Source organism: Vanellus vanellus (assembly GCF_965231255.1).
Source record: "Vanellus vanellus genome assembly, chromosome: 4".
Taxonomy (NCBI): Eukaryota; Metazoa; Chordata; class Aves; order Charadriiformes; family Charadriidae; genus Vanellus; species Vanellus vanellus.
In genome coordinates, this window is record NC_138909.1 from 174,342 (window position 1) to 198,765 (window position 24,424).

General features: G+C 46.4%; 1 protein-coding gene across 1 annotated transcript in view; it reads right to left on the minus strand.

Moving 5' to 3' along the window:
- Window positions 1-24,424, minus strand: part of CFAP299 (cilia and flagella associated protein 299) — a gene marked incomplete at both ends in the record, with an annotated part of 197,648 nt that overhangs the window by 112,490 nt on the left and 60,734 nt on the right. Inside the window, one exon of the mRNA XM_082482428.1 lies at window positions 17,888-17,978. Within this exon, the coding sequence (XP_082338554.1) occupies window positions 17,888-17,978 (91 nt within the window). The remainder of the gene's footprint in view (window positions 1-17,887; window positions 17,979-24,424) is intronic.

The window sequence follows — 24,424 nt, forward strand, 5'->3', positions numbered from 1 at the left end:
AAAAAGGGAGAAATTACATGGAACGAAGTTGGATCAACTGAAGTGACCCAAGAACAGTTACCAGAGTTACCCATGCTCCATAATCCTCACTGAGGACCATGCCAACTGCGGTTCCCAGCACCAATCCCACCAAACGGGCCGGAACCTGCCCCGGACTTGACTTTGTCCAACTGGGACAACTCCATTCCCTTTCCATTTAAGTTACTATCATTAAAAGCAGCAGAACGCTCCTTATACTCCATTTCCTTTCCCTTTGACAACGTTTCAGCTATCGGGAACCAGAAGGCAGTGAGTTATCCTCATACCGCTTTCCGGGACAGCGGGACTTTTCATGGAGATAAGGACCACCGGCAGCCAGAGAAGGGGATGGGATAACTTTCACAACATGCGCCACCAGTGTACAAACGAGCGTGACGCTCGCGCACACGCCTGTCTTCAAGCGCACGTGCAGAGCCGGCTGCGTAGAGAGGTCCGGGTGCGCTCGCCATCGAGCACGCTCCTAGGCGCTCTGCTGCATCTGCGCTTAAAGGCAAACATGCCAAAGCTCTGCTCAAAAGAAGCCAGAGACATTCAGCATGCTTTGATTAATGCACTATTTATAGAATTTCCAGTATTCTTCTGGTGTACTAAGGTTTCACCCTTTCTCCTTTGTTCATAGATATTTTCCATAAAAAGCAAACTTCACTGCTCTGCAATTAATGGATAGGTTGTGAGGGAAAAAAAAGCGTAAGAAAAAATAACATCCCTCAGAGTTAAATCAAAAGAAGGGGAAGGTTTTGCTGCAGCGTTCTGGGCAATGGAAGACAGCCCATCATTCTGATGAAGCCAGAGAATTTCTTTACTGAGCCAGCGAGCTCAGTAAACCTACCCTTAACTTTTAGAGTTACAAGGTTTGTTTTACAGAAGTTTAAACCTTATACCTTACCTTCTTCTGCTAATAGAAAAAGCTTACGCAATAGCTGCTGGTTAAAAAGCAACGAGAAATTCCTCTTATTTTGCCTAAACGAGGTACGCAGTCATAAAAACAAAGCAGACCTTCCGATGCTTTTTCATTAGTAGTAATACTAAGTTTGCAGACTATCACTCCAAGCGATCAGCGTTCTTTAAGGGCAACTGTTATGAGAAATCAATAAAGGACTGTAGAACATCTTAATGTAAACTACACCTGTTTCGTTCTGACACAGAAGCTAATTTAGCAAAACAAGTACTGCAAATGCATCCCATGGATCCGCTTCTTGCATTAGAGACGAGAAATACAACATAAAGCAAAAACATGGGGTAAGAACTGGTGGCTGATGTAAAGCAGCTGAATACTGTGCGTCTCTGCTGGAAAGGCATTAAGAAATGTGGTTTGCCCCACAGCGACGTGAAATTCTGCGCACTCCGCTTGAACTGTGTTTGCCTCTACCTGCCTGGGCACTCTGCACACTGCGCAGGAGGTGTTTGCGCAGCTCTTGAGAAGTCTCCCTCTGCTACACACGGTTCTTGGGTACCTCAGAGGCGTCGCTCTATTAGCTCCTGCCGACAGCAGCTCTCTCGTACCCCATCGATGACTCCCAGCAGCGAGGGCATCGAGCTGCGCCTTGCACCGTCAGCGAAGGCTGATGAACGGCGGTGGCTTTGGCTGACAACACTGCCCAACTCCCAGACCGGCACAGTCACTTTGTCTACATAAGTATTACCATGAACTTTTACGTGTCCCCCAACACCTATGGCTTGGCAATTCCCGTTCTTCACTTAACACCCCTTTCCCAACCTTTCAGTTTTTCCTCTTTAGATCCCCACCTCACTGAACACCGACTTAGTGTGGGGGACATCAACACCGCATCAGGCACTAACGCACAGTCATGTACACACCCTATTAACGATTTTCTCCATTCTGCCGCCCTCTCCCCTATGCAAATCAGCATGCGGTTGTTGTGTCGCATGGACTATGTATTCTCCCAGTACGTAGACTTCACTAACAGGGAGGCAACAGTCCTCTGCCGTCCTTGCAGGTCAGCTACTAGGAGCGCTCAACTGGAAAAAAAAAATGTGAAATGAACCCACAAAATAATGAGATGAGGCTGTCAGGCAGTCCCCGGGTGTGTGCGACTGCGCACCCCATGGACACCCGCACAGACCCCCAGCCGAAAGCCGTGTGTCCATGCGTCCTCTGCTCCGTTGGCACTGCAGCTTCTCTGCCCGCTGCAGGGGGAAATCCCTGTTTTCACAAGGTACCTTGGCCTTTTTTTCTGCCTTGTTGAGCTGGCAAACTGAAAAGAGCATTGAAAACACTCTATTCATGTTGGTGTCGTTTGGTCAATTGCATACAAGAGTGTTTATTAAAAGAGACTGTTACAAGTACGATAATGTAAGTTATCACGAGTATGGATTCATGGAGACTGGAACGAATACATTGCTACATGATAACCGGAGCAGTGATTATGAGCTCAGGCCTTTGGTTTGCTTCAGAGCTACTGAATATCCGTTTCCTTTTCAATTTAGGAGCGGTCAATCTCCCGCCTGGTTTGCTTTCCCTGTGCAACCCCACACCGCAGCTGACACGCACGCCCATTCCAGGTATGGATGCTACATATACTCCCGGAAAACACCTTCTAAAATATCTGTTTCCAGGTACCTCCCGAAATGTGATTAGAAAATACATTTGCCGAGTCTGCAGGTTTAATTAAACCCTCCTCACACACGCCTGGTTTGTAAACCAACTTAAAGCAATGTAACATGGCTGTGTTACGCAGTGATACACGTGGATATCTGATGGGCGAGTCCATAGACACCTGCAAATTTAGATTGGGTTTCCCGTTTTCTCCTTTCCACCTCGGCAGGTCAGCTCATCAAAGCGAACATTCCAGACTAGAAAATCTATTTTCAGCATTCATCTAATTTACTTCGCACATTGTACACTGCGTGGAACATGACCTCTGGAGCCTCAGGCAGAACGAAGCGCACAAGTTGTCTGAGATCCATTTCATGTGCTCAGGAGATTACATGTCGTAGAGTGTCTTGCAAAATTTTATGTACTTAAAAAGTATGAATTTATAGCTTTGTGATTTTTCTTAATAAACATAGTTTAAAACGTTTGTGGTTTTTTTTCCACAATATTTTCATAATTTGTGTTCTGCAAACAATCCCTATGACAGAGTTAACTCACAAATCTGTTTCCAAAATCTTAGTTCTAGAGACAAGTCTTTACATTAGCTAAACTACAGAGAACTGCATACAACAGAAATACACTATTTTTCACATGAAAAGGACTGTTGGAGAGTTGATCTTTACTTAAATAGAATAACACCGTATGCAGTTTTGGACGCAGCGGAGCCAAATGAGAGGTTTTGCATCCCCCCAGCACCACGTGCCCAACTGGGCCACCTTCGGGGGTGACGGCGGGGACTGCCCGCACTGCCGGGGGCTGGCAGGAGACAGCGGGGCGGCGGGGACCGGCCCAAAGCTGCCGCCCTCCTGAACCTTGACCACCCTCCCAGCTCCCGGCACAGCTGTGAGCTGCGTCTGGTCAAGCATTAACTTTGTTCTCTCTATTAACAAAACAGGAGGTGCACCTGCGGGGAGGCTACGGCAGCGCGCCGGCCAGGAACGCCAACTACACCCAGGGGCAACCGCTCGGTTGGTATCGCAGGCGAGGGAAATCATACCGAGCCCTATTTCCCCATGTCGATTAGCCTTTGTTGTGGCGGATTTCTTCTAACGACGCCTGAGCTCTCTCCCTCAGTTCAATCTGCAGTCCCTGAGTTAACATGTTAGCTATCAGACTTCCAAAATTATTTTTTCTAATGCTTTTGGAGATTAAATTTTTCTGGGTTTTGTCTTATGTCCTCATATACACAAACCGAGGCCCCACCTTCCATGTGTTCTCAAGTCCTCAGGAATTGATCTCCGTTTCAGCGCACCACCTAAGAAACCAGTGGAATCAATACCTGCTGACTCCTCTTGGAAAGCCAGCAGCCACTTCATGGCTACCTCCCTCTTCCTCACCAAGCAAAACCTGCGCGTATTTCCCCTCAAGTTGAAGCAAATCTGAACAAACAGCGTAAGGCAGAGACCACAGCCATAAAAAGGTGCCCCTTCCTCCTGGCGTATTCCCTGGTCTCTGCGTGGTGGCCCGGAGGTGGCCGCGGCGGGACGGGAGAGGGAGTCAATGCCGGCCACGCAGCGCTGCTACACCACCACGCAGGCAGCGCTCACAGCCGGTCCAGGCACAGGGCTCGTACCGCAGAGAGAGGCAATCAGTCATTCCCGCCAACCAAATCTGAACGGGGAATTAACAACTCCCATCTCAAGCACCGGAACTTACGTATCTTATCATGCACAGGAAGAGCGAATAGTTCAGAAAGATTGTAAGAAACGCTGTAGAAGATGTCCCTGCTCATTGCAGGGGGTTGGACTAGACGATCTTTAAAGGTCCCCTCCAGCCCAAACTGTTCTATGATTCTATAGAACTAGATTGTATTTCCCAGATTAAAAATAATTCATTACTTAAAATATCTATCTTAACAGGCCAAACTATGAAGCTTCAACTCAGATATTATTTACGTGTTAAACCACAGAAAGGTAAAACACGGGAATCTGTCAAAGACACAAAGGTTTCAGAAGGAATCTAACCTTTTCTAAAAATCCAGTAGAGCGCAAGAACTACTGTCTGTCCAGTACTCCAGGAAAAAAGCTGCAAGTATTCCCAGCCTACGTTAAAAACAAAGCCAGAACCTTGGCAGGAGTGTTTGCAGGCAATCGATGCAATACATGGCAAAAAAAGGACTAAACATCCCACAACTCTTCAAAAGAACATTTAAGAGTTTTACAAACGCATAAAACAAACAAAGATCAGTCCGCGACTGACAGGAACGACGTTGCCTTGTTTGTGTCTAAAATCACATCTGACGGCGTGGGAAACATTCCGACGCAAACTTCAGCCTTTATGCTGAAGCACTGGCAGAGGCACTAAATATTACTGTGGCCCCCATCACGCCCCCATCACTCCTCCCCGGTCTTCCAATACGGGCAACAGCTCTCATTTTTACCACGGGTAACAAAAAAGAAGATGCTGAACTTTGCTGAGAAGAAAGGGAGAGCGTCGGCTGGTTTGCATGGCGGGACATACCTCCGCGTAATCCCCTTTGTAGAACTGACAGGACGACGGAGTAACGAGAAGGTGCGTTACTGACAGGTGTAATTTCAGCCCTGCTTGAGAGGGAGCTGAAAGCCTCAAACTGATGAACGGGGATGGAAAAAAATAAAATTGGAGAGAAACAACATTCACGATCTCAGAGGGACTGAGCCACGTGGTTCCGCGGTTTTCCATTTGGCTGAGGAGTCCTACTGATTTACAACGTGCCCTGGAAGGGCCCGATGGGAATTACTTTCGCCTGCCTCCAGATGGCTTCTGCAACAGGTTGGGGCATTTGTGAACACTGCCAGGGGCACGTCCAGAGGGCTCCACAGCAACGGCACCCCCCCTCAGCAGCAGTAACTACCGCTACACAACTGTCTCTAGTTCATGTGATGCTAACAGGCGTAACGCAGACCCCACGGTGCAGCGACAAGGAACCTGGAGGGAGGAAGAACCAGCGTGTCGGGTCAGAGTCACGTGCGAGGGCAGGAGAGGGACAGCAGAAAGGCTACCGAACACACCCCCACGTTCCTCCCTCCCCATCACACAAAGCACAAGACCTGGAGCATCTCAGGACCATCATTCAGAACACACCGGGACTGATTAGGAAAAAAAAAAGGGGGGGTGGTCAGGGGGAAGACAGCTTTATGGAGAAAGGTAAGAGGTTCACAGGATCAGGATCACACTCCCTGGACACGGGATATAAGTGCTCCACTTACTGCCAAACAACAAAACCCCGGTGACCTAAAGAACATGTGCTACTATTTTTTTTTCTGTTGCTGAATAACAGAACAATTATCTCCATTAGTTTAGATTATATTCCTAGACTGGAGCTGTTTATATGATCACCTACTGCTGTAAACTTATGCTGCAGATACCACCCCACTGCTGTAGATCATCACCGCGAGAACCTTGGCTGGTGACATCTACACATATCAGCTTCGAGGTCGTTTTTTCAACCTTCTAAAGGGAGCCCACCGTCACGTTACAGAACTCGAGGTAACAGCCAGCTGTCTCCGTGCACAGGTCATTGCAGAAGACAAGAGAAGAGCGGATGCCTAATTTTAAGAATATAAATATTACCAGAAGCACTAAAAGACAATTTTTGTTTACAAAATACAAAGATGTAGAAGACTAAACTAAGGTCACCAGCAGTAATGTTTCTGGTACGCCCCTTTCTGCAGCGACTGGATCCAAGACCCCCTCAGTGCTCACATATTTATGAACCCACAACTTGATATCCATTAAACACTACCGTATGTTCTTCAGAGAACTAAACTCTCACAGCGTTTTCACAGTGCAAACTGTGACCCTTACGGTTGCAGTGATGGGAAAAATAGGTAACTGAAACATCAAGGAATGTACGTATAGCACGCAAGAAAGAGAGCCAACTTAATGAAAGAGATCTACCACCGGGTTCGCTCCTTTGACTTGTTTTCAAGCTGAGGAGGAGGGAGGAGGACTGGTTTACCTTTGGCATTTTAGTGCATTTTAGGTTAACTAACTGTTTTCTCTTGTTTTATTTGGCATTTGTGGGACACGTACATAGTTGTTAGGAATATATACACCAACACGCACGCTTAGAAGCATGTCAGTAAGGCAGATCACACTCGCGAGTGTTTGGTTTTGTACGTTGCAGGACAGCCAAACTGAAAAGGGTTATTACAACAGCAATCTACGAGGTGCTGACCACACATCATAAAAATAGACAATAATAAAGCAATTAAGCATGAACATGCTATGTCTATTTCAGAAATAGTTCCCAGGCTCTGTCAAAGCAAAGGAGGACGGAGCTTCTCAGATGACAAGATCTGCAGAAGCCTGGTGAACCCACGACTGTGTCTGAAGAGCGGTTCTTCACCAGCACTGCCACCAAGTGCTTACGGCAAGGCGCAAAATAACGTCCTCTGTCTCTTAAAGGGAAGACTGCATCCCTTCTTACTTACAGGGCGCTGGTCAAAAGTCATTAACATCGCTTCTAACTGGGCGACACCTCGTATAAAGGGCTTCTGTTTGGGTTCTGCAATGTTATTTTAAGTACAAACAGACAGATATTTACAAGTGTTATTTGTCAAAATTTAGATTAGCTTCCTTGAGAGGTTGATGATTAAACTGTAAATGATGGCTTTTCTAGTAGTTCTCTCCCAGACAGCTCATTCCCCTATTTATTTGTATGATTTTGCTGTTCACAGTGAAACTCGTTTCCCAGATAAAGACATTAGATCGGGGATGTGAAAAGAAAACGCTTTTTTCCTCCACCCTCCCGGGGAGCTGTGCAAAACTCCCGCAGCGGTGAACAAACAGGCTCTGCTGCCTAGCAGGAACTGAAGTTGAAGTAAGCTTCAGCTGGAATGAAATTTAACTTAACCACCTTTGAGAGGCTTCCATCTAACACCCCAATATCGCACTACTTATCTATAAGCAACACAAGTTTTGCTTCAAAACAAAGGCGGATCGAAATAAACTTCTGAAACACCCACAAATGCTCATCTCTCTCGCATTGAGATATATAGTTGGTACTCTCCCAAATTACAGAAGGGAAAGCATTTCCTTTTCACACAATGGCATCCTGGAGAGAATTTTCTGCCATGTCTGCCTTAATACGAGTTTTCCACTTCAAGCAAAGCACACACAGAACAGAGATTTCACAAAACACCTATCTGTGCTCTCCCTTCCTCCAAGATGGTGCGTGCCACAGCCCCACTAGGGCTGGCTGTTGTGCTAACGCACGTTCCCTCCTCTCCTCAGGCAACCCTCCGAGCAACCCCAGGGACCAGAGCCCCCCTCAGAGCAAAGACCGGAGGAACCAAACAGGCCCAATGATGGTCCAAAGCTCCTTGAAGACAGCTGGCTAGCTAGAAAATGCTCCTTACAAGTCACTCGGAGGTTGCGCAACCTTCAGAGTTAGCCCATCTGCTGGAGAAATAGCTCTGCCGCAGTGGAATACCCTCTGCCAGGCATCCCCTCTGCACTGAGATTTTGGCTACGTACGATGGTCGGCTACCGCATGACATAGTGCTCTCATATTCCAAGTGAGTTCTCAAGTAAGTGCGGCATATTATTTGTAACATATGCTATTTCAACTGCATCAGGGTGATGTCCACATGAAATGGACCATCTCCCACATATTACAGTGTCACCACATTTCACAGTTCCTGTGAGGTGAAACCCACGTACACTGTCCTTGGCATTCACAGAGGCTTTCAACTGATGCACACGGCTGACCACAAATGTTTCCCAGGTCTGCAAGAAATGACCTATAGGCGTACTTTGGGCATGTGTGAGGGTCCATTATGACTCTACACCTCAAAAAGTACATATCACAACAAAAGCATATGGTGTATCGACTAGTTCTGCAGTGGTTTGAATTAGGAGGTCACCGTGTACTTGGCAAGAATCTGTATGGCCATCTGATGACTTCTTGATTCAGTCTCAGGGTACCAGGCGGCTCTCAGTAAACATTCAGTCACAGCCAACCACTTTGTCGAAAAGGGACAATTTCCCCTTGTAACAAACCCTCTTCTCAGGGACGTCCAACAGTGCCCAAGCGCGTACAAAGCACAGCTATAGAGTCGCTCACACGAACAGGCAAGGTGGCCAGGAACGCCACTCCAACGCTAAGGAGGGAAATACTTATGAGTATTGCCTATAATGTACAGAACCCCTTTAAAGCCCATTAGTTCTCGTTCCAGCTGTCGTCTTATGCCTCTTTCAGTAATGCTTTGCATGTCTTTTCTTACAGCTGGTTTTCACCGAGTCTCACTTATCAGACCATTAGTTAATTTGAGCAAATGAAATGATCTGTTGACAGAATAGCTGTTTATTTCATTCGTTGCCACTAAAAGCTTTCAGGCATCAGCTCTTTCCGCCTTTCTCCATCGCTTCCTTTAGAGGTAATAATTTATAACGCGAAAGTCATTGTGTTTGGTAACATTAGGCAGCCAGATGGTTGGGTTTTGTTTTCTATAGCTAGGAAAAGAGCAATACTCCTACAGTAGAGGTTCAAGAGCTGAAAATACTAATAAATACATGTGAACATAATGATTTCTAAAAGGCAGCGGCCAAAGAAGAAAAAATAAATTGTTTCTGAACATATCACTATTTTTCTATCAGTACCACCATATTCCAATGAACTTACCCACGTCTCTTTGGACCACACTGCTTATTTGTTTTAGACTAACATTATAGAAACACAACGTCTAAGAACAAACACTGAAAGGATCTTAAAACATGCACACGCTATTTAAGAACACAGGTTTTGCAGTTAAATCACATTATTACTTATTTACTGAGAACTGACAAAGTGTTGCACGAAGGTTCATTTCGTGCGTGCCCAGGAGCGACAGAGGAATGTCTCTGGGTTGCAGGTACCAACTTCCAACCAAGAACAAGCATGTAACTGGTTTTAAATTCCATAGCACCCACTGGGCTCCCATTTACACCTGCGAAAAGCTAGTGCTGAGAACGTGAAGCAAGCCAAACATCAAATTCAGCTTGCAGTTCAATACAGGAGGAACGCAGCTGACAGCAGCAGAGAAATACTGAGGTCAATATGGAACCCGAGGTCCATATTTGCACTGAAGAACTACTTTTTTTCCCATAACATAGTGCTGTCTCAAGGAAGACTATAATTTAGCAGAACGCAAACAATGAGATGGGATTCTGGCTCCATTTAGCTCAACAGTGTCGAAATCGCCCCTGCCTTCTGCAGGGGCATGACTTCCACCTCTCCCTCCAAGCAGACAAAACACTACATGGACAGATGTGGCGAGCAGCCCCCTGGTACATGGTCTCTGCTTTGCACAAGGAGCCTACAGAAGAATATCCCAGAAAACGAACATACACACCCCCTTCAGGGTAAACTTGCCATTTTATGATCTGAATTAGAAGTATTCAAACTGACTTTAAACACAGGGCTACTGCAGAAAGCAAATTCAAGTTAGAGAAACAAATTTGTGACCAAGTCAATGTCAGAAACCAAGAAAGTTAGCTTTAAGAGCAAGACCGACTAACTAGGCGAAGAGCATTTAAGTATGAGACAGAGAACTGCAGTGGCTCATCCAACGGCAGCCACAGCGCCGTTCTTCACTGGGGAAAAAGGTTAGAGTGGTCCTGCTGTCACATCAGGGCTTCCACCCCACAGCCATCGCGCTCACTAAGATCCCTCCAACCCCCAAGTACACATAAACCCTAGGATCACCATGGAGTCTCTAAAAACATACATCCTCAAGCTAAAGCGTTTACATAGTCACTTATTTTTACATTCTTATCCCTCCTCTTTTTTTTTTTTTCTTTAATTCACAATTTGAGAAGAACATGAATGAACACATGACAAATTCCTCCCTTCAACTGATGCACACAGCTCTGACATTCTTGGAAAACAAAATAAAATCTTTAGAAATATTTCTGATATGAGTTGGCAATTTATATTCGTGCAAGCACCCTGACATTGAGAATCAGTCTTCTGAATTGGCCAACTATGACTACTTTAGGAAAACGAAATAGTAAGTTTGGTTTAATTTATTTATAGTCTGTGATCCCCCAATTGTCATGTTTTAGTGACTTTCTTTGATAATTCAGCAAAGCATTACTCACTTCAAGGAGTCCTCTTCCTATTGAGAATTTTATTTCTTCGAGCTGATGGGCCACAACGGCAGAAGTTCTCCATTGCACGTGCTGCCGTTTAACGCATCCGACCCTCACACACATGGTAAGCTCAACTGCAACATACCTTTGTTCTACATATCGATAACTGCGTTTGTAACGCCACCTGTTTCCCCACTGAGATTCGCATTCTTTTCTGCATTGGCTGTATTTAAGACATACACAAAAGCAAAAATTTGGCACTCCTCAAGGTCCTAATCAAGAGAGACCTCAGGCTACATCTGCATTGGACAATCGTGCAACACGAAGAGGAGGACTTCAGGAATGAAACCCATAGAGGCAGCGACCCTGTGTCCCCACAATGTACACATTTTGGGGTCTTTACATGACGGTAGCGCTAGTCTGATGCCAAGAACTGGCTGTCTCTAGGAGGATGGTGCCCCTGGAGCCCAGCTGCTTCTTTAACATCTCTTTTTTTTCCAGTTAATGCCTGTAAGTGCATTCCAGGACCGCTCTGCGATGCAAAGCCAACGTGGGGTAAGCAGAGCCCACCGAGAGAACCGTTCCAAAGTCACTCCCCTCATCCCAACTCCAATACTGATGCAGAGACGGCCGCCCCCACGGGTGTGCAACCGCTCCCCAGCCCCTCTCCAGCTGGCTCTAGGGGAACCAAAACCCCTACTGACACAAATAAACACAACTACAAGGTCTTCAAAGGGAGCTTAACTGGTCTCAAATTAATAGCGGTTAATAAAATCACGCATTTTGATCAGAATTCTAAGCAAACCTTGAGGTCTTCTGATGACAGCTAAAACCATTCAAATAACCCGCCGCACGCCTCGCTGTGGGCTGATCTGAGACACCACCATTTGCCACAGCACAAGTAATTTGCAGTTATTCACAGCTGTTATGCCACTAAAATGACACAAGCCACATATTCTGAAAAATGTACTGTCTCCTAACTTTTGCTTCACTTTTGATAAACAACAGTGAATATGAAAAAATAAACGGTGCTCCACACTTCTTTTTCCATATGCTTTTCTACACAGAGCATCAGTTTTGCGGCCTTCCAATAGAAAACCCGCACTGTATCCAATAACACATTTTTTAGAGGTTTAAATAATCTACAATCCACATACGGCAATTAGAACAGATTTTTCCATGATACTGCACCTGTGACTTACAGAGAAGGAATCTTGAGGGGGGGAATAATAATAATTATATCAGCTGGTCCTTGTGAAGATATATTTCTCCAGAACAGATTTGATAAAGACAAAGGAAAATGGCACTCAACTCGAGCATCGCCTCAGCACGCTGTAGAACACTTTAAGTACCATTCTTTACTTGCTTTCTTATCCCCTTCCTGCTGCCAATACTTCACGATCCTACAAGTGAATTAACAGAAAGAGGACTCCACCGTAAGCGCACAGCCGGCTCCCTGACAGCTCTTTCTGTGCTTCAGAGGACTCGGGACCCCCCAGCCCCGTTTCCAGATGCGCCAAAGTGCTTTTCTCCCCCATTACACCCGTCGCCAAACGCGCGTTAGCATACGGCACACCTACAGTAGCAGACAATCACGCCTATCGTTTCTGGAGATAAAGCGCAAGGAGGTTTGTAAGGTTCCGTTTGTCATCTGTGCGAGAAGTCTCAACACGTAACACAATTTCCACACATCCCCACCCCCTCTGGACTGGGGAGAAACGCATACTAAGCCTCCAAGAGATGAAATAGGAAGGTTACATCTACGCCCAGGAAACGCGGTTTCATTTCTTTCATACTACGCTCTTTCCAGTGACACGGAACCTGATATAGACTCTGTATTTCAGGGGCATAAGTGATTTGATTGAAATTAAGTTATGATTACCTACATGACTCACGCAATTTCCACAGCCATTTATTACACACACAAACACAGGTTCAGTTAAAGGGGAAATAAACATTTCTATAATAACCTCTTTTTTCTCGAGAGGGAAGCCTTCATGGATGTTGGGAAGCAGCAAAGGGAAGAAACACCACGTCAGCACAGTACTGTTGGTGGTATACAACACAACCTCATCCTTCATGGAGTTCTCAACACCGGGAACAGGGATACTGCAAAGTGCCCGATTCACAGGGGTTTCAGCGTGGGCTACAGGGCTTGCCGAGAACAGCTCTAGAGGAACCAGCTGTAACCAGTGCTTTCATACAGGGTCAGAAATGCACACTGCAGAGCCAAAAAGGCACAGCCCTCCCTCAGCTTTCACGGCCAGCGCCTTGACGGACTCCATTCTGCCAGGCACCAATTCCACCTGGTCTCCTGCTGTAGCTCCCACACCACGGACATCAGGAACATCAGGGGGTTTGTTGGTGGGTTTGGTTTTTTGACTTTTTTTTTTTATTATTATTATTTATTTTATTTTTGTGGCAGCATTCCTCCCCCCGGTCAGTGGACAGGGGGAGGAATCCTTAGCTTACTAATGTCCCTCAATTCCATCAACAGATTCCGCCTAGTTATCTGAAGTGCTCAAACACTGTTGATGCTGGCACTGACGCCCGCGAGAACCTAACTGTAACTTGTTCCAACGGCCATGGAATCCAAGCCCGAGCTTACAGAGCACCCGTGTATTCAGGTCCGTCAGCGTGGTGGGTCCCCCGCCCCAAACCTCTCCTAACACATCAGCCTTGGGGCACTCACGCCGCAAGCGAGCGCCTTGCTCGGCGACACAGAAAGGTGTTCCCCGGCATTGCGTAATCTCCCGAGGCTTTTGTAAATACCAACCGCGATATCCACGAAGCCCTTTATCACCTTGAATAAACCAGTGACACTGAGCGCATACCAGAGTAGAGGTGAGGGCTACGCAGGGTAAACATACACCTGGGTAAAGAAGCCGGGACACCTCTGCCTGCCAAGTTCAGCTGATCATAAGACTTGTGTTGGATTTCAGGTGAATTCTCCTTTACGAGAGCATGGAGCATTCCCCAGTACCGCCAAAACCCACCAGCAGCCTGTTGTGACCTTACCCTGCAGCCCCCGCGCATGTTCTAAAACTATCCTCTACCTCACACATCTTATTTCTCACATAAACTTTTCTGGATCAAGTATTTGAATGGAACTGGTAAATAAGCAAATATACGCAACACTTCTGTCACGACAGGTTCTTTTTAGAGATTTAACCTCCCAGATCAACTCGACATAGGGATGACCTGCAAAAGCCCATCAGAAACGGAGAGGAAATGACAACCTCATCTCATGGCATCACACCGAGTGACCCGGCACAGCTGGGAGAGTTTCTCCTCCCGGCACAGTAACGCGCAGGTTTTGAGACTGGATGGTTTTTTAATCCTCTTCCTCCCAGACTATGGGAAAAAGAGTAGGAAACATTTTACCCTCCTTTTTTGTTTTGTTGCATTAGTTTTCTTGTTGGTTTTTGTTTGATTGGTTTTGTTCTACTTTTGTTGTCTTTGATATTGTGTGGTGGTTTTTTGTTTGGTTTTCAGTATAGTTTTTTTTCTGTTGTTGTTGCTGCTGGGTTTTTTTTTGCACAAATAGGATCTTCTGGCAGAGGTTGATTTCTAAGGGTCCAGACATACCAGCAGAGCTCCCAGCGGCAACATCAGATGACAGCACCGACACCGCTCACTACACCTCCTGGAGGTAACACCCTGTCCTTGCGACGCGCAGAAGTCCCTCACATGAAGGGCTGAGCCTTGCTGTGGGCGATACTAGAGCAAAGTACGTACCACAAAAAGCATTGTCAAGATCATGCTCATTCAGCTTCTGAGAAGTTCTTTAGATCCTTTTCTTTCCCATCTCCCGTTTCTGCAGTAACCCCCACGCCCAGCTCTGACGCAGGCGACCCCATCAAGTAGCACTAACTCCTGCTGTGCTGAGGACCACCGCAGCAGAGAACATCATCCTGACAGTGCTGTCACATATGCGTGCGGTGACGTTTGAGGTAGACCACCAAGTTTTACACAGACTTATGTGGACGGACTGAGCAAAGTTAGTCCTACACTGACCGGTCTTTTGTCAGGAACGCCAAGGATTTCATTGGCTCATGGGCTCAGACAGACCCAAGTCACTTGGTGCCATTCAGAGGAGGACGGGAAGTCCTAAAACGACTCCCTGCTGTCTCTCAGGTATTTCAGTCCAACCTGTGTGACTCGCAAGCAAGCCCCATGGCTTGCACGGCCTTCCCCTCGAAAGGGGGAGCAGGTTCCAGGTACCACAGGGGGCACAGAGGAGCACAGAAACCAGGCAAGCGTCCCACTTGCTGGACACAGACAGGACCCTGCCGTGGCAGCACTTGAACCTTTCCAAACAAGCAGTGCCTTCTTTGGGTAGGCTGGTCTTGCCAGCGACCAGCATACACGGCCTCAGAACCCAAGTGCAGCCTCTGACAATGCACAGAATTGCCTATAGCTCTCCTAATAATACAGGTGGCACTGCCAAGGAACAAAAAAAACCCCGAAACAAACAAACAAAAAAAACACCAAACCCAAACATGGTTTCGTAAGGGAATAACTTCTCTCTCTCTCTGTTTGTTCATCAGGTGCGCAATAGTAAAACAGAAAAATGCCTTTTGTGTGTATTTATGATTGCAGCCAAGAGGTTTATGTTCTGAGTCACCCTTTGAAACGCGTTCCCACACTGAGGAGTATTAAGAAAACATTACGGGGTCTCCCGTAAACCAGCAGACTGCAGGAGAGTCAGAGCTGAGGCTGAAATTGCGCACTTGATGGCCTTCGTTATACCTAGGCGTGTACTGAAGAGCTGCAATAACACACTCTGTTCCAGAAGCTTCTGACACGCAACCGGAGGCTGTTTTGGGGGCCCAGCAACGGTGTCACTGCAGGGCCCTGGGAACCCAGAGCAGCCATCTTCATTTTGATGGGACGCTTAATATTTATTTTTTATTTTAATTTTAAAGGCTAGCCCGTAATTTGTTTACCTTCATTTTTGAGATCCCCTCACCTAACTCGCCAGGCAGAGCGCTCGAACCTTCCCCCTGCTCTCTGAACCCAAACTCTGCCGAACGCAGCTGCGGTGGCTCCCGCCTGCCTGTTTCCACAGCCCCTCGGCAGCGGTGTGAAGACACACGGAGCGAGAGCAGAGAGGGGAACCAAACGAGCTCCAAACATACGAAGACATGCCTCATAGCATCAGAAAAAGGAAAAAAAAAAACAACGGAAATTCATCAAAAATAACTCTTTTGCTTTGGTAAACCCAAAGAGTTTAAATATTATTATTATTATTATTATTATTATTATTATTATTATTACTATTTTAAGGATATGAACCTAATTCTACATTTTTCTGTCCAGGTTTCTCCGGGTTGAGTTTCACCCAACGAGGGGAATCTCAAGCAGAAGCTCCCGGGAGCTCCCAGACTCACTGGATCTAGTTGGTGTGCTCAGTGTCCACAAAACCACAATGCCTATCGCTGACCTCAACTCTTCCCAGTGCCCCCCAGCGCAGCGAGGGGACTGGAATCTGCCCTGCTGCCTGCACCCAACCCCAGAAATACCTGGGGGGGTAAAGCAGGCGCTCTGCCCTGCGCCGAAACGGCTCTGCATAAACCAGTAGTGCCCCCACCTGTAAAATGAACGAATTACATTTCCTTTATAGGATGCTCTGAAAACTGCAGCCAGAAAGGGAACCGCAAGAGTAAGGTGCTACAATAAGCAATTGAGCTATTTTTGCCCCTTTTTAAAAAAAAAAAAAACAAACAAAAAAACAACAACCAAAAAAACACATTGTGGTAAATATGTGGAATAGGTCACAGAGCGCTTCCATTTTCAAGGCTAAAACGTCACGGCGTTGTTCCACCCTACCTCATTTCTGCCGTACATGTAACCTTTTGTGTCCTATTTCTCCCACAGAAGTCGCTAAATATCCCACAAGAAGCGCAGTTCCCGGGATATCCGTCAGGCAGCTGAAACCACGAGGTGCTTGAAGCCTCATGAGAAAGCTTGCTCACATATGTCGTGGAGCCGCACTTCAGGCAGCATTTCCTCTGCAAATCCTAGCGATTAATTAGCTAGCCATAAAAGAACAAATACCAATTAGAATTACGGGAGGGAAGGGAGTTGTGCTTTTACTTCAATTAGGAGAGTTGAAGGAACGCAAAAAACCTCATTAGCGTGTGCCTGATGAACTTGCTAAGCAAGCAGAGCCGGGATGTAAGATCACCGTCACTTCTGACTGCCAGAACACCCCGCAGGTACTTTTACTGTTTTTCTCTACCATGAGAAGCAGCCTAACGGACAGACCCGCAGGCTCCTGCTAGCCCATAAGGAAGGCCGGAGACAGCACCCATCGACCCAAACACAGCAGTAAGTCCAGGATGACCATTCTGGGCTCGTTTGCAGTTGCATTATGCGGTTTAAATGGAAGCAGATTGAACTTAAATCGCGCAACTCAAAACTTCCCCCCGTGTACAGCGTACAGGCACAAACTCTTCTTTGTGTGAAACTCAAGCTATTGAAAAGCCAAGGATATTGGACCATCCTCCCCTTAAATTGAGGGATACTGGTGTAGCTGCACTGACAAGCGGCCATTTAAACGTCAGCGCCCTGTCCCCCAGCACACCTCCGCGGCGGTGGGGGAGCGACAGACACAGCAGGAGACTCCCGAGAGGGCTTTACCCCGGTCCGGCACGGCTGCGGCCGGCGCAGCGCCCAGCCAGCGCATCCCAGCTGGTCGAGCCCGGAGGCACGTGGCCACGCTCCTAACGCTTTCCCACGGTAGACCCAACATATGAAGCACCCCACCAAAACTCGGCAGGGAAACTCCACTGCACCAATGTTAACGAGTTTCCAAGAGCTTCCCCCAAAAATCCCGCTGCATCTTCCTCTCTTCAAATCGCACAAGGGAAGGAATTTCGCAAAAGCAGGAATGTACAACGATTTATGAAATCAAAATACGCTTCACGAGATGTTTTTCCTCTTGTCTCCTTCAGCTCGTCACTTACCTTTCGCAGATTTCTGGGCAGTGTTTTCATATGCTTTGCTTATTTAAAAAAACAAATTAACATCAACAAGTTTCTCAGTTTCAAGAAATCTCTCCTAGAGCAAATAATCTTTTTCAAATGTTCCACGTGAAGTTTTCCTGTAAGAGACTTGTTTTCCTATTCAGATGCATTTTTAAGATTTTAAGACTGTGTTCTCACAGGTACTCACAGAAATTTTTCCAGTACGATTGGCTTCCTCTCTTTCTGCCAGGGCCCGCAAGAAGTTATCTTTCAGTTCTTTTCCTACACTTGCTAGCGACCTAGGAAAAAAAAAAAAAAAGGAGGTATAATTATTACTATTATTGCCACAGTCTTTGGGTTCGCTCTTTGGTCAAGTAAGGAGACAGTCTTCACCCCATCGTAGCTAATTTGTCTATTGCACGTTCTGCTTTTACAAACCCTTAAACCACTTTTCAAAATTCATAGCTACTGCAGATGTACAATATAATAGTAGTTTATCAAAAGGTGACTTCTACTAATTAATTTTCAATTATACATCCAGAGTAATCTAAGCGCTTATTTTATATCTCCAAATTTATGGCCAAAGTCATGTTTACATAAGAACACCAAATTTTCACAGCATGCCAATATAAACTTCAACAGATTTATCACCTATTCTTCAGCCAGCAACTAATCAGATGAACTACTACATACTTAGACTGCTTGGTGCGGTAGGGTCAATATAGTTCCTGTATGCTTAAGTACAATGCATGAAAGCAAAAACACACCCCAATTTTGCTCCAGGGGAAAAAAAAAAAAAAAAAAAAAAATCACAAGCAATGGGGTGAAAAAAAAAAAAAATCACAAGAAAGGATAACATACACTAAAGTTTACTCGTTAGCCTTTGAACATAGCACACTAGAACTCAGCCATTAAAAACATACCACACATCAGATGAACAAAAGCACTGAATATTGGGCAAACCCTTCCACAAAGAAGCGAGTCTTTAGAACGGTTTCCACAAGTCTCAGCCTAACCCAAAGCCCTGCTGCCCCTGCGGCGTCACCGCACTCACCCCGCTGTCCTTCGCGCGCACAGAAGGAAGCGGAGACTTCCTAAACCCTGCACGGACACGGCTCCACCGGGAGCTCTTCAGGACTGGAACGCGCGCTCTCGCGCAACCCCAGGCAAACCAGCGCCTGCGACTTCAGCACACATCTACCCCAGCGGTACTATGGCCCCCCACTATCTCGATACGAATCCTTCAATAAAAAGCAGTAACACTTATCAATATAAGTAGATAAAACAAGAGTGCCACAAAAACTGGCAACTTCCCTTTAGTAAGTTTCTAAACATAGACATACATGGTAATGTCCTTAAACGGAGTGAAAAACCTGCATCTACAGCTCTGAGGTGGAGCTATCGGGAACATCTCTGGCCACTTTACCAGCTGTTATCCAGAAATACATTTGTTCGAAGCAGTTTCAGAAGTGCATCTGCTGCACTGTGAAAATAAAAAATGAAGGAGTAACATATGGATTAAAACACCTCGATTAATTAGATGTAAAGGTCAGATATGAAATCGAGTATCAGATTTTCCGTTTCCCGTCCAGTTAAGAACTCTAGATTCCCAGAGTCTTCCTTTCTCTGACAGAGGTCAATACTACACCCACAGTAAATCCGTGTTTAACAGCCATTCTGGCAGACGTCACTTGACATTTGTGGCTCCTATTCTGAACCAGAAGGGTGCAGGTGCCTGAAAGATTGTTTTTATCCAATAATATCTTATGTTCCAATAAGAAACTCCACCTTTCCTTAATAAACTTTTTACCCATCCTTCAATCGCCGGCAAAATAATCACTGACCCACTTGTAGAACACTAAGACATATAAAACTTCATTTTTAGTAAATATCGCTACTTCGGCATTAGAAGCCACCGAGCCACGCCTGAAACCAAGCTGCGCCATTTCTGGAAAACACGAGGTCTCACTGGATGGCCCCGTCTAGGTCAAAAATCACAGAAGGTTAGAACACAGACCTAGAACATGGCAGGTGCATCGCATGCCTAAGGCAGCAGCTCTTCACAGCCCCCGAGAGAGCTCCAAAAAGGTGTTATTGTGCCTTATGTGCTGCGTTGACTGCTTGGGCTCTATTTCAACAAGCCTAACTTCTGGAAGACGCCCGGTGAGAACAGCATCACCTGATAGGTCCATATTTTCTGTGGGCTATCCTCAGCGACAAAGCCTCCCCTGCGCTATAGAAGATGCTTCAACACCCACAGAATGGGGAAAAAAAAAATGGATTTGACTAAAATAAATTCATTTTCCTATGGCCCACGAGAAAAACCATCAACAACAACATTATGCCTGAATAAAACATTAGTGCAACACATCATTATTGAAGCGACACGGAAGCAAAATCCCTTGGAGCAGAGCTGACCATTAAGGGTTGCTTCTTTGTAATGGAGAGAGGGGTGGGACAGAAAACACACCCCACCACCCCCCAGAAAAAAAAAAAAACTAGCAAAATTATTCTCGAGTTGTTTCTGAGAAACGAGTAAAATATTTGTTCATTTAGCAAAACAGTTTTAGAAATAGATCATCATTTTACCCTCACAACAATGTCCCTAATTGCCTAAAAGTACAAATAAAAAGTTCATTGGACACACGAGTGCAGAAACAAAACAAGAGTGTCTCCTCTGTATCGGACTCTTAACATCCCCCAAATCCCGGTTTTAATATATACTATTACTGGAAGAAGAATAACAGAAGGTATCGCTGTTAAATCTGAACCGCAAAGGAAGCACAAGCAGGTCAGGCTATCCTAAGGTCAACCTTCATAAACGCAGAAGATGAGTGTTAGAACGAGGAGCCTGAATTCTAAATCTCCGGATCCGAATTCTAAAACCCCGGATCTGGAAGCATTCCCCAGCACCGCAGCAAGTATTTCCCGAGGCAGGGAGAAAGAGCTATTTGGTAGACCTTCCACTTGGAAATCAAGGCGCAAAGCCTTTAACGTGTATGTTAGTTATTGAAAGCATGAAAGCGTATGCTATTTATTTGAGTCTTGGTCTTGTTCAGTTCTTCGCCCTTTGGGACGGGCATTCTCCCCCTCGCTCTCTGGGCTCGGAGATCCCTCTTCCCCCCTCGGTGCTTGCCCGCGCAGGAGGAGTGCACCCTTTACCCTAAGGGACATTTTCAACTCAGGCAGTTAAACAGTACAAAGTGTCACATGATGTTCTTAAGACTGGCTTAAACCAGGCTCATTTCAGCATCAAACGTAATCAGTTCAGAACTGACCTGACTTAAACGGCTGCAAGCTTCTGCAGACACACATTTGCATCGAACTGCTTTAAAAAAGGAAAATCAGTTTGACTGTATTAAACCATACGTAAAGAAAGAATTGCAAGCTTCTGGAGACATAAGTGTACACCGAATTGGTTTTAAGAAGTTCCAATGATACACAATCCTCACCTGAATACGGCCACACGTTCACCAGGAAAGTGCAGCACTTCTGGGAACACTCTGAGCGTTGGCCCCTCGCCAGTCTTTGGGGACAAGAGGAGACTTTCCTCCCCGTGCCACAGCAGCACGTCCCTCCTCCGCACCCCAGCTCACCACCGCAGCAGAAGGCCCAGGAGAAGATCACGGCATCCCACTCTGCAGAAGTTCCCCCACGCACAAAGAGGCTGAAATTTTGGGGTGCGACTGGTCAGGAATGCCCGAAGGCCACGCAGCTCTGTCCCAGAGGACATCTCCGGGCAGACAGGAGCAGCGAGGACTTCTGCAGCACCCACCGCATGCTACTCCTATCTCACGGGGATTGCTTAACCTGCCGTCACCTACAGATGGCTGTTTACATGAATTTTAAAAAGAAATTAATTCCTAAAATCTGTATTGGGTCCTTCACAAAGCAAGAGGATTACCAATGATATACAATACATCTCCAGCGTCACGCACATGACCCCAACAGCCCTGCGCTGCCCAAAACTACTCCTACCACCCAGCCTGTTCCTCAGCACTCCCCCCGAGGGATGCTTTAGGGGGAAAGCCAATTTACGAGGCAGCATTCTATCTTCACAAGGCCCTCTCGTGCTACCTGCAGTCACCTCTGCTCGGCACTGTACACTTCTGACTGGGGTTTCTCATTATTACCCGCACCACATGGGGAGAGAGCAGGACGTCACCACGCTCGGTGCTGTACAACCCTCCCGCCTCGGTGAGCTTTGAAACCAAACCCTCAGACACGGAAAAGCCAGGGGGAAGCAGCAAAATACAGGAGAAAGTTACTCTTCTCATTTTTCAAACAGGAATCTGAGACCTGCAAAGATTAAGCGACGTACGCAAAGACCGCGCAGAATGTGTCTGCAAAGACAACATGGAATGATTCTTCAAACCTGACATTATTGTCACCAACCTGGTAGCAAATGCTTCATAACTATTTGTGTTGAATATTAGCTTCTACATTGGCTTCTCCCCTTTGAGATACGCTTTTCCTGCACATACGTCGGCGGAAGCGTTAATGAGTAACACCCTCCCTACAGCACCCTTCGGTGGAACCAACAGTGAACAGAACCATCACTAATGCAGAAACAGAAGGGACAGTTTTCTCAAGGAACTTGTTTGGGCACAGAAACTCCTAGTGATGTTAACACCATGAACCGCCGGGTGCCGCTTTTCATTCCATGAACACAATTCTTACTTTAGGTTTCTCCAAGTTTCACTCATGAAACTGTATTGCCGAGTGTATCTTGTTCCTTCCAGGGTGCCCTCCTTCCAGGAGCTCTCGGTACCCCCCCAGCCCCTGCTCACGTTCCCAGTTCAGACACCTTTTCCTGGCAGCATGCTTTTTGGGGCTTCGCTGATAGGCGTTACTGAGGCAGAAAGAAGGAAAGCTCTGCTCCAACTTGGGGTAGCGCTCCTCGATGCTTATTTCGACTGCTTAGTCAGTTACCAGGCTATTGTTTAACTTCCTTCCAACCTAAAATAGCGGCATCGAAAGGCACTACGCAACAGCATTTGTATGAAGACTCTCTGTCCGTTTGCAATTTTATTACACGAGAGCAGAGACCCTAAACAGGCTAAGAGTAAAATACAAGTGAACTTAAACGCTGTTGTATCTCTGTTCGTGACTTGGTGTACAGTATAAGTGTCACATCTCCCAAAGGGTGTGAAAACGTCCGGATCACCGCAAGCCGCAGCGCTGCCTGTGGGGGCAGGGTGGGCGCCGAGCGCCAGAGAGGGGAGCACCTCCCTGTGCCCAATTTGCGTTACTCGCACCACTTCATTTTAAACATTTCTTGACTGCCTGTGTGTCTGTGTTAAAAAAGAACCATTCCTGACATCGAGGGATTAGATTAGGAACTATACAGAAAGAGAAGAGGAAACTTTTAACTATTTGGACATTTCGGGCTATACCAACACTTGTAAAATCTGATATAAAATTTTTTATTATTGGTTACATAACTGAACCTACAAGAAATGCCTTTCTAAGGACCTTCATGCGATCCGTTTCATTGTTTAATAAAATGAACAAGGAACTGTAACAACTATACTTACTACCTGATATTTGAAACTCTACGGAACAAATAATTTAAAAAAAAAAAAAACAAAACACACACATTTGAGTTGCTCATGTGCTTCTCTGGAACACTTTCCAGAGCTCTGGTGGATTTGGCTGGCGCTGAGCAGCCCACACCTGACTCAACACTACAGCCAACATTTCAAACGGTCCAAGCCACCAGTGACACGGTCCTCAGCATCGCGTGCTCTGGCAGTGACTCGGCCCTTGGGTGGCTGCGTTTCACCCCGTTGCTACTGCGCGCTGCATTAGTGGTAATTTCTTTGGGTGTTAAATATCTCCAGTTAAATACCTCTGCGTGTTCTGTGTGTTGCAGTCTCGTGGTGTTAGTTACGCTCCCACCCTCACGCTTGGGCTGTGATCCTCTCTCTATGTTAGGACGAGAGAGGCTTTGCTATCATCCGGAAAATGAATTTTGTTTTACTGAGGTGGATTCCGAGTAATGTCCTGTAATTTCCCGCAGATCATGGGGCCTGCAGAGCAGTGGCGTGTGCCATTTTCGGCATAGGTGGTATGCCAAGGTTAGGTGGCAGGGGAGATCTTCTCGTTTGTTGGAGACACCCAACCTTCGCTGGCGTGCCCGGGCCATGTGGCCGCCCCACCGTGGGCTCGCGGGGTACCACAGCTGGGCCACCATCGGGGTCAGCACCACCGTAGCTGCCCGCGGCAGCCCCTGCAGCCACCAGCCATCCTTCCGCGGTGGGGACGGCCTCGGTGTCCCAGGGGAGCGGGCGGCGTGTGCCTTGTTGCAGGTACCGGGGAGGTGTTGCAGGAAGTGCCGGGAGGAAGCTGTGGTTGCAGACCCTCGGCACAGCGGTACCCTTCAGCTCTGTGGTGGCAGGATGGGCCATGGCCTGTATGAGAAAGGCCAGAGAGTGAAATAGCAAAAACGTTTGGGCATGTTGGAAGTGAAGTCACTAGGAGATGTCCTGTAGCACCTGTCTACAAAGGGTTTGGTTTAAGCCAGCGCTGCCCGTTCCTTATGCTGAGAGTTAAAATAGCTCTAAAAGCATTTGTGCCAGAAGCCAAGAGGAAAAGGAGGTAATCAAGATCTATTATTACCAATTTGAATTATTCATTTGTTTTTTTCCTATCATAAACACGATGATGCAGTCTCCCCTCCCAATTCCCACCCTTCAGATATAATTGCAGTTTCGTAGAGTACTTTTTTTGGCAGAAAGATGGA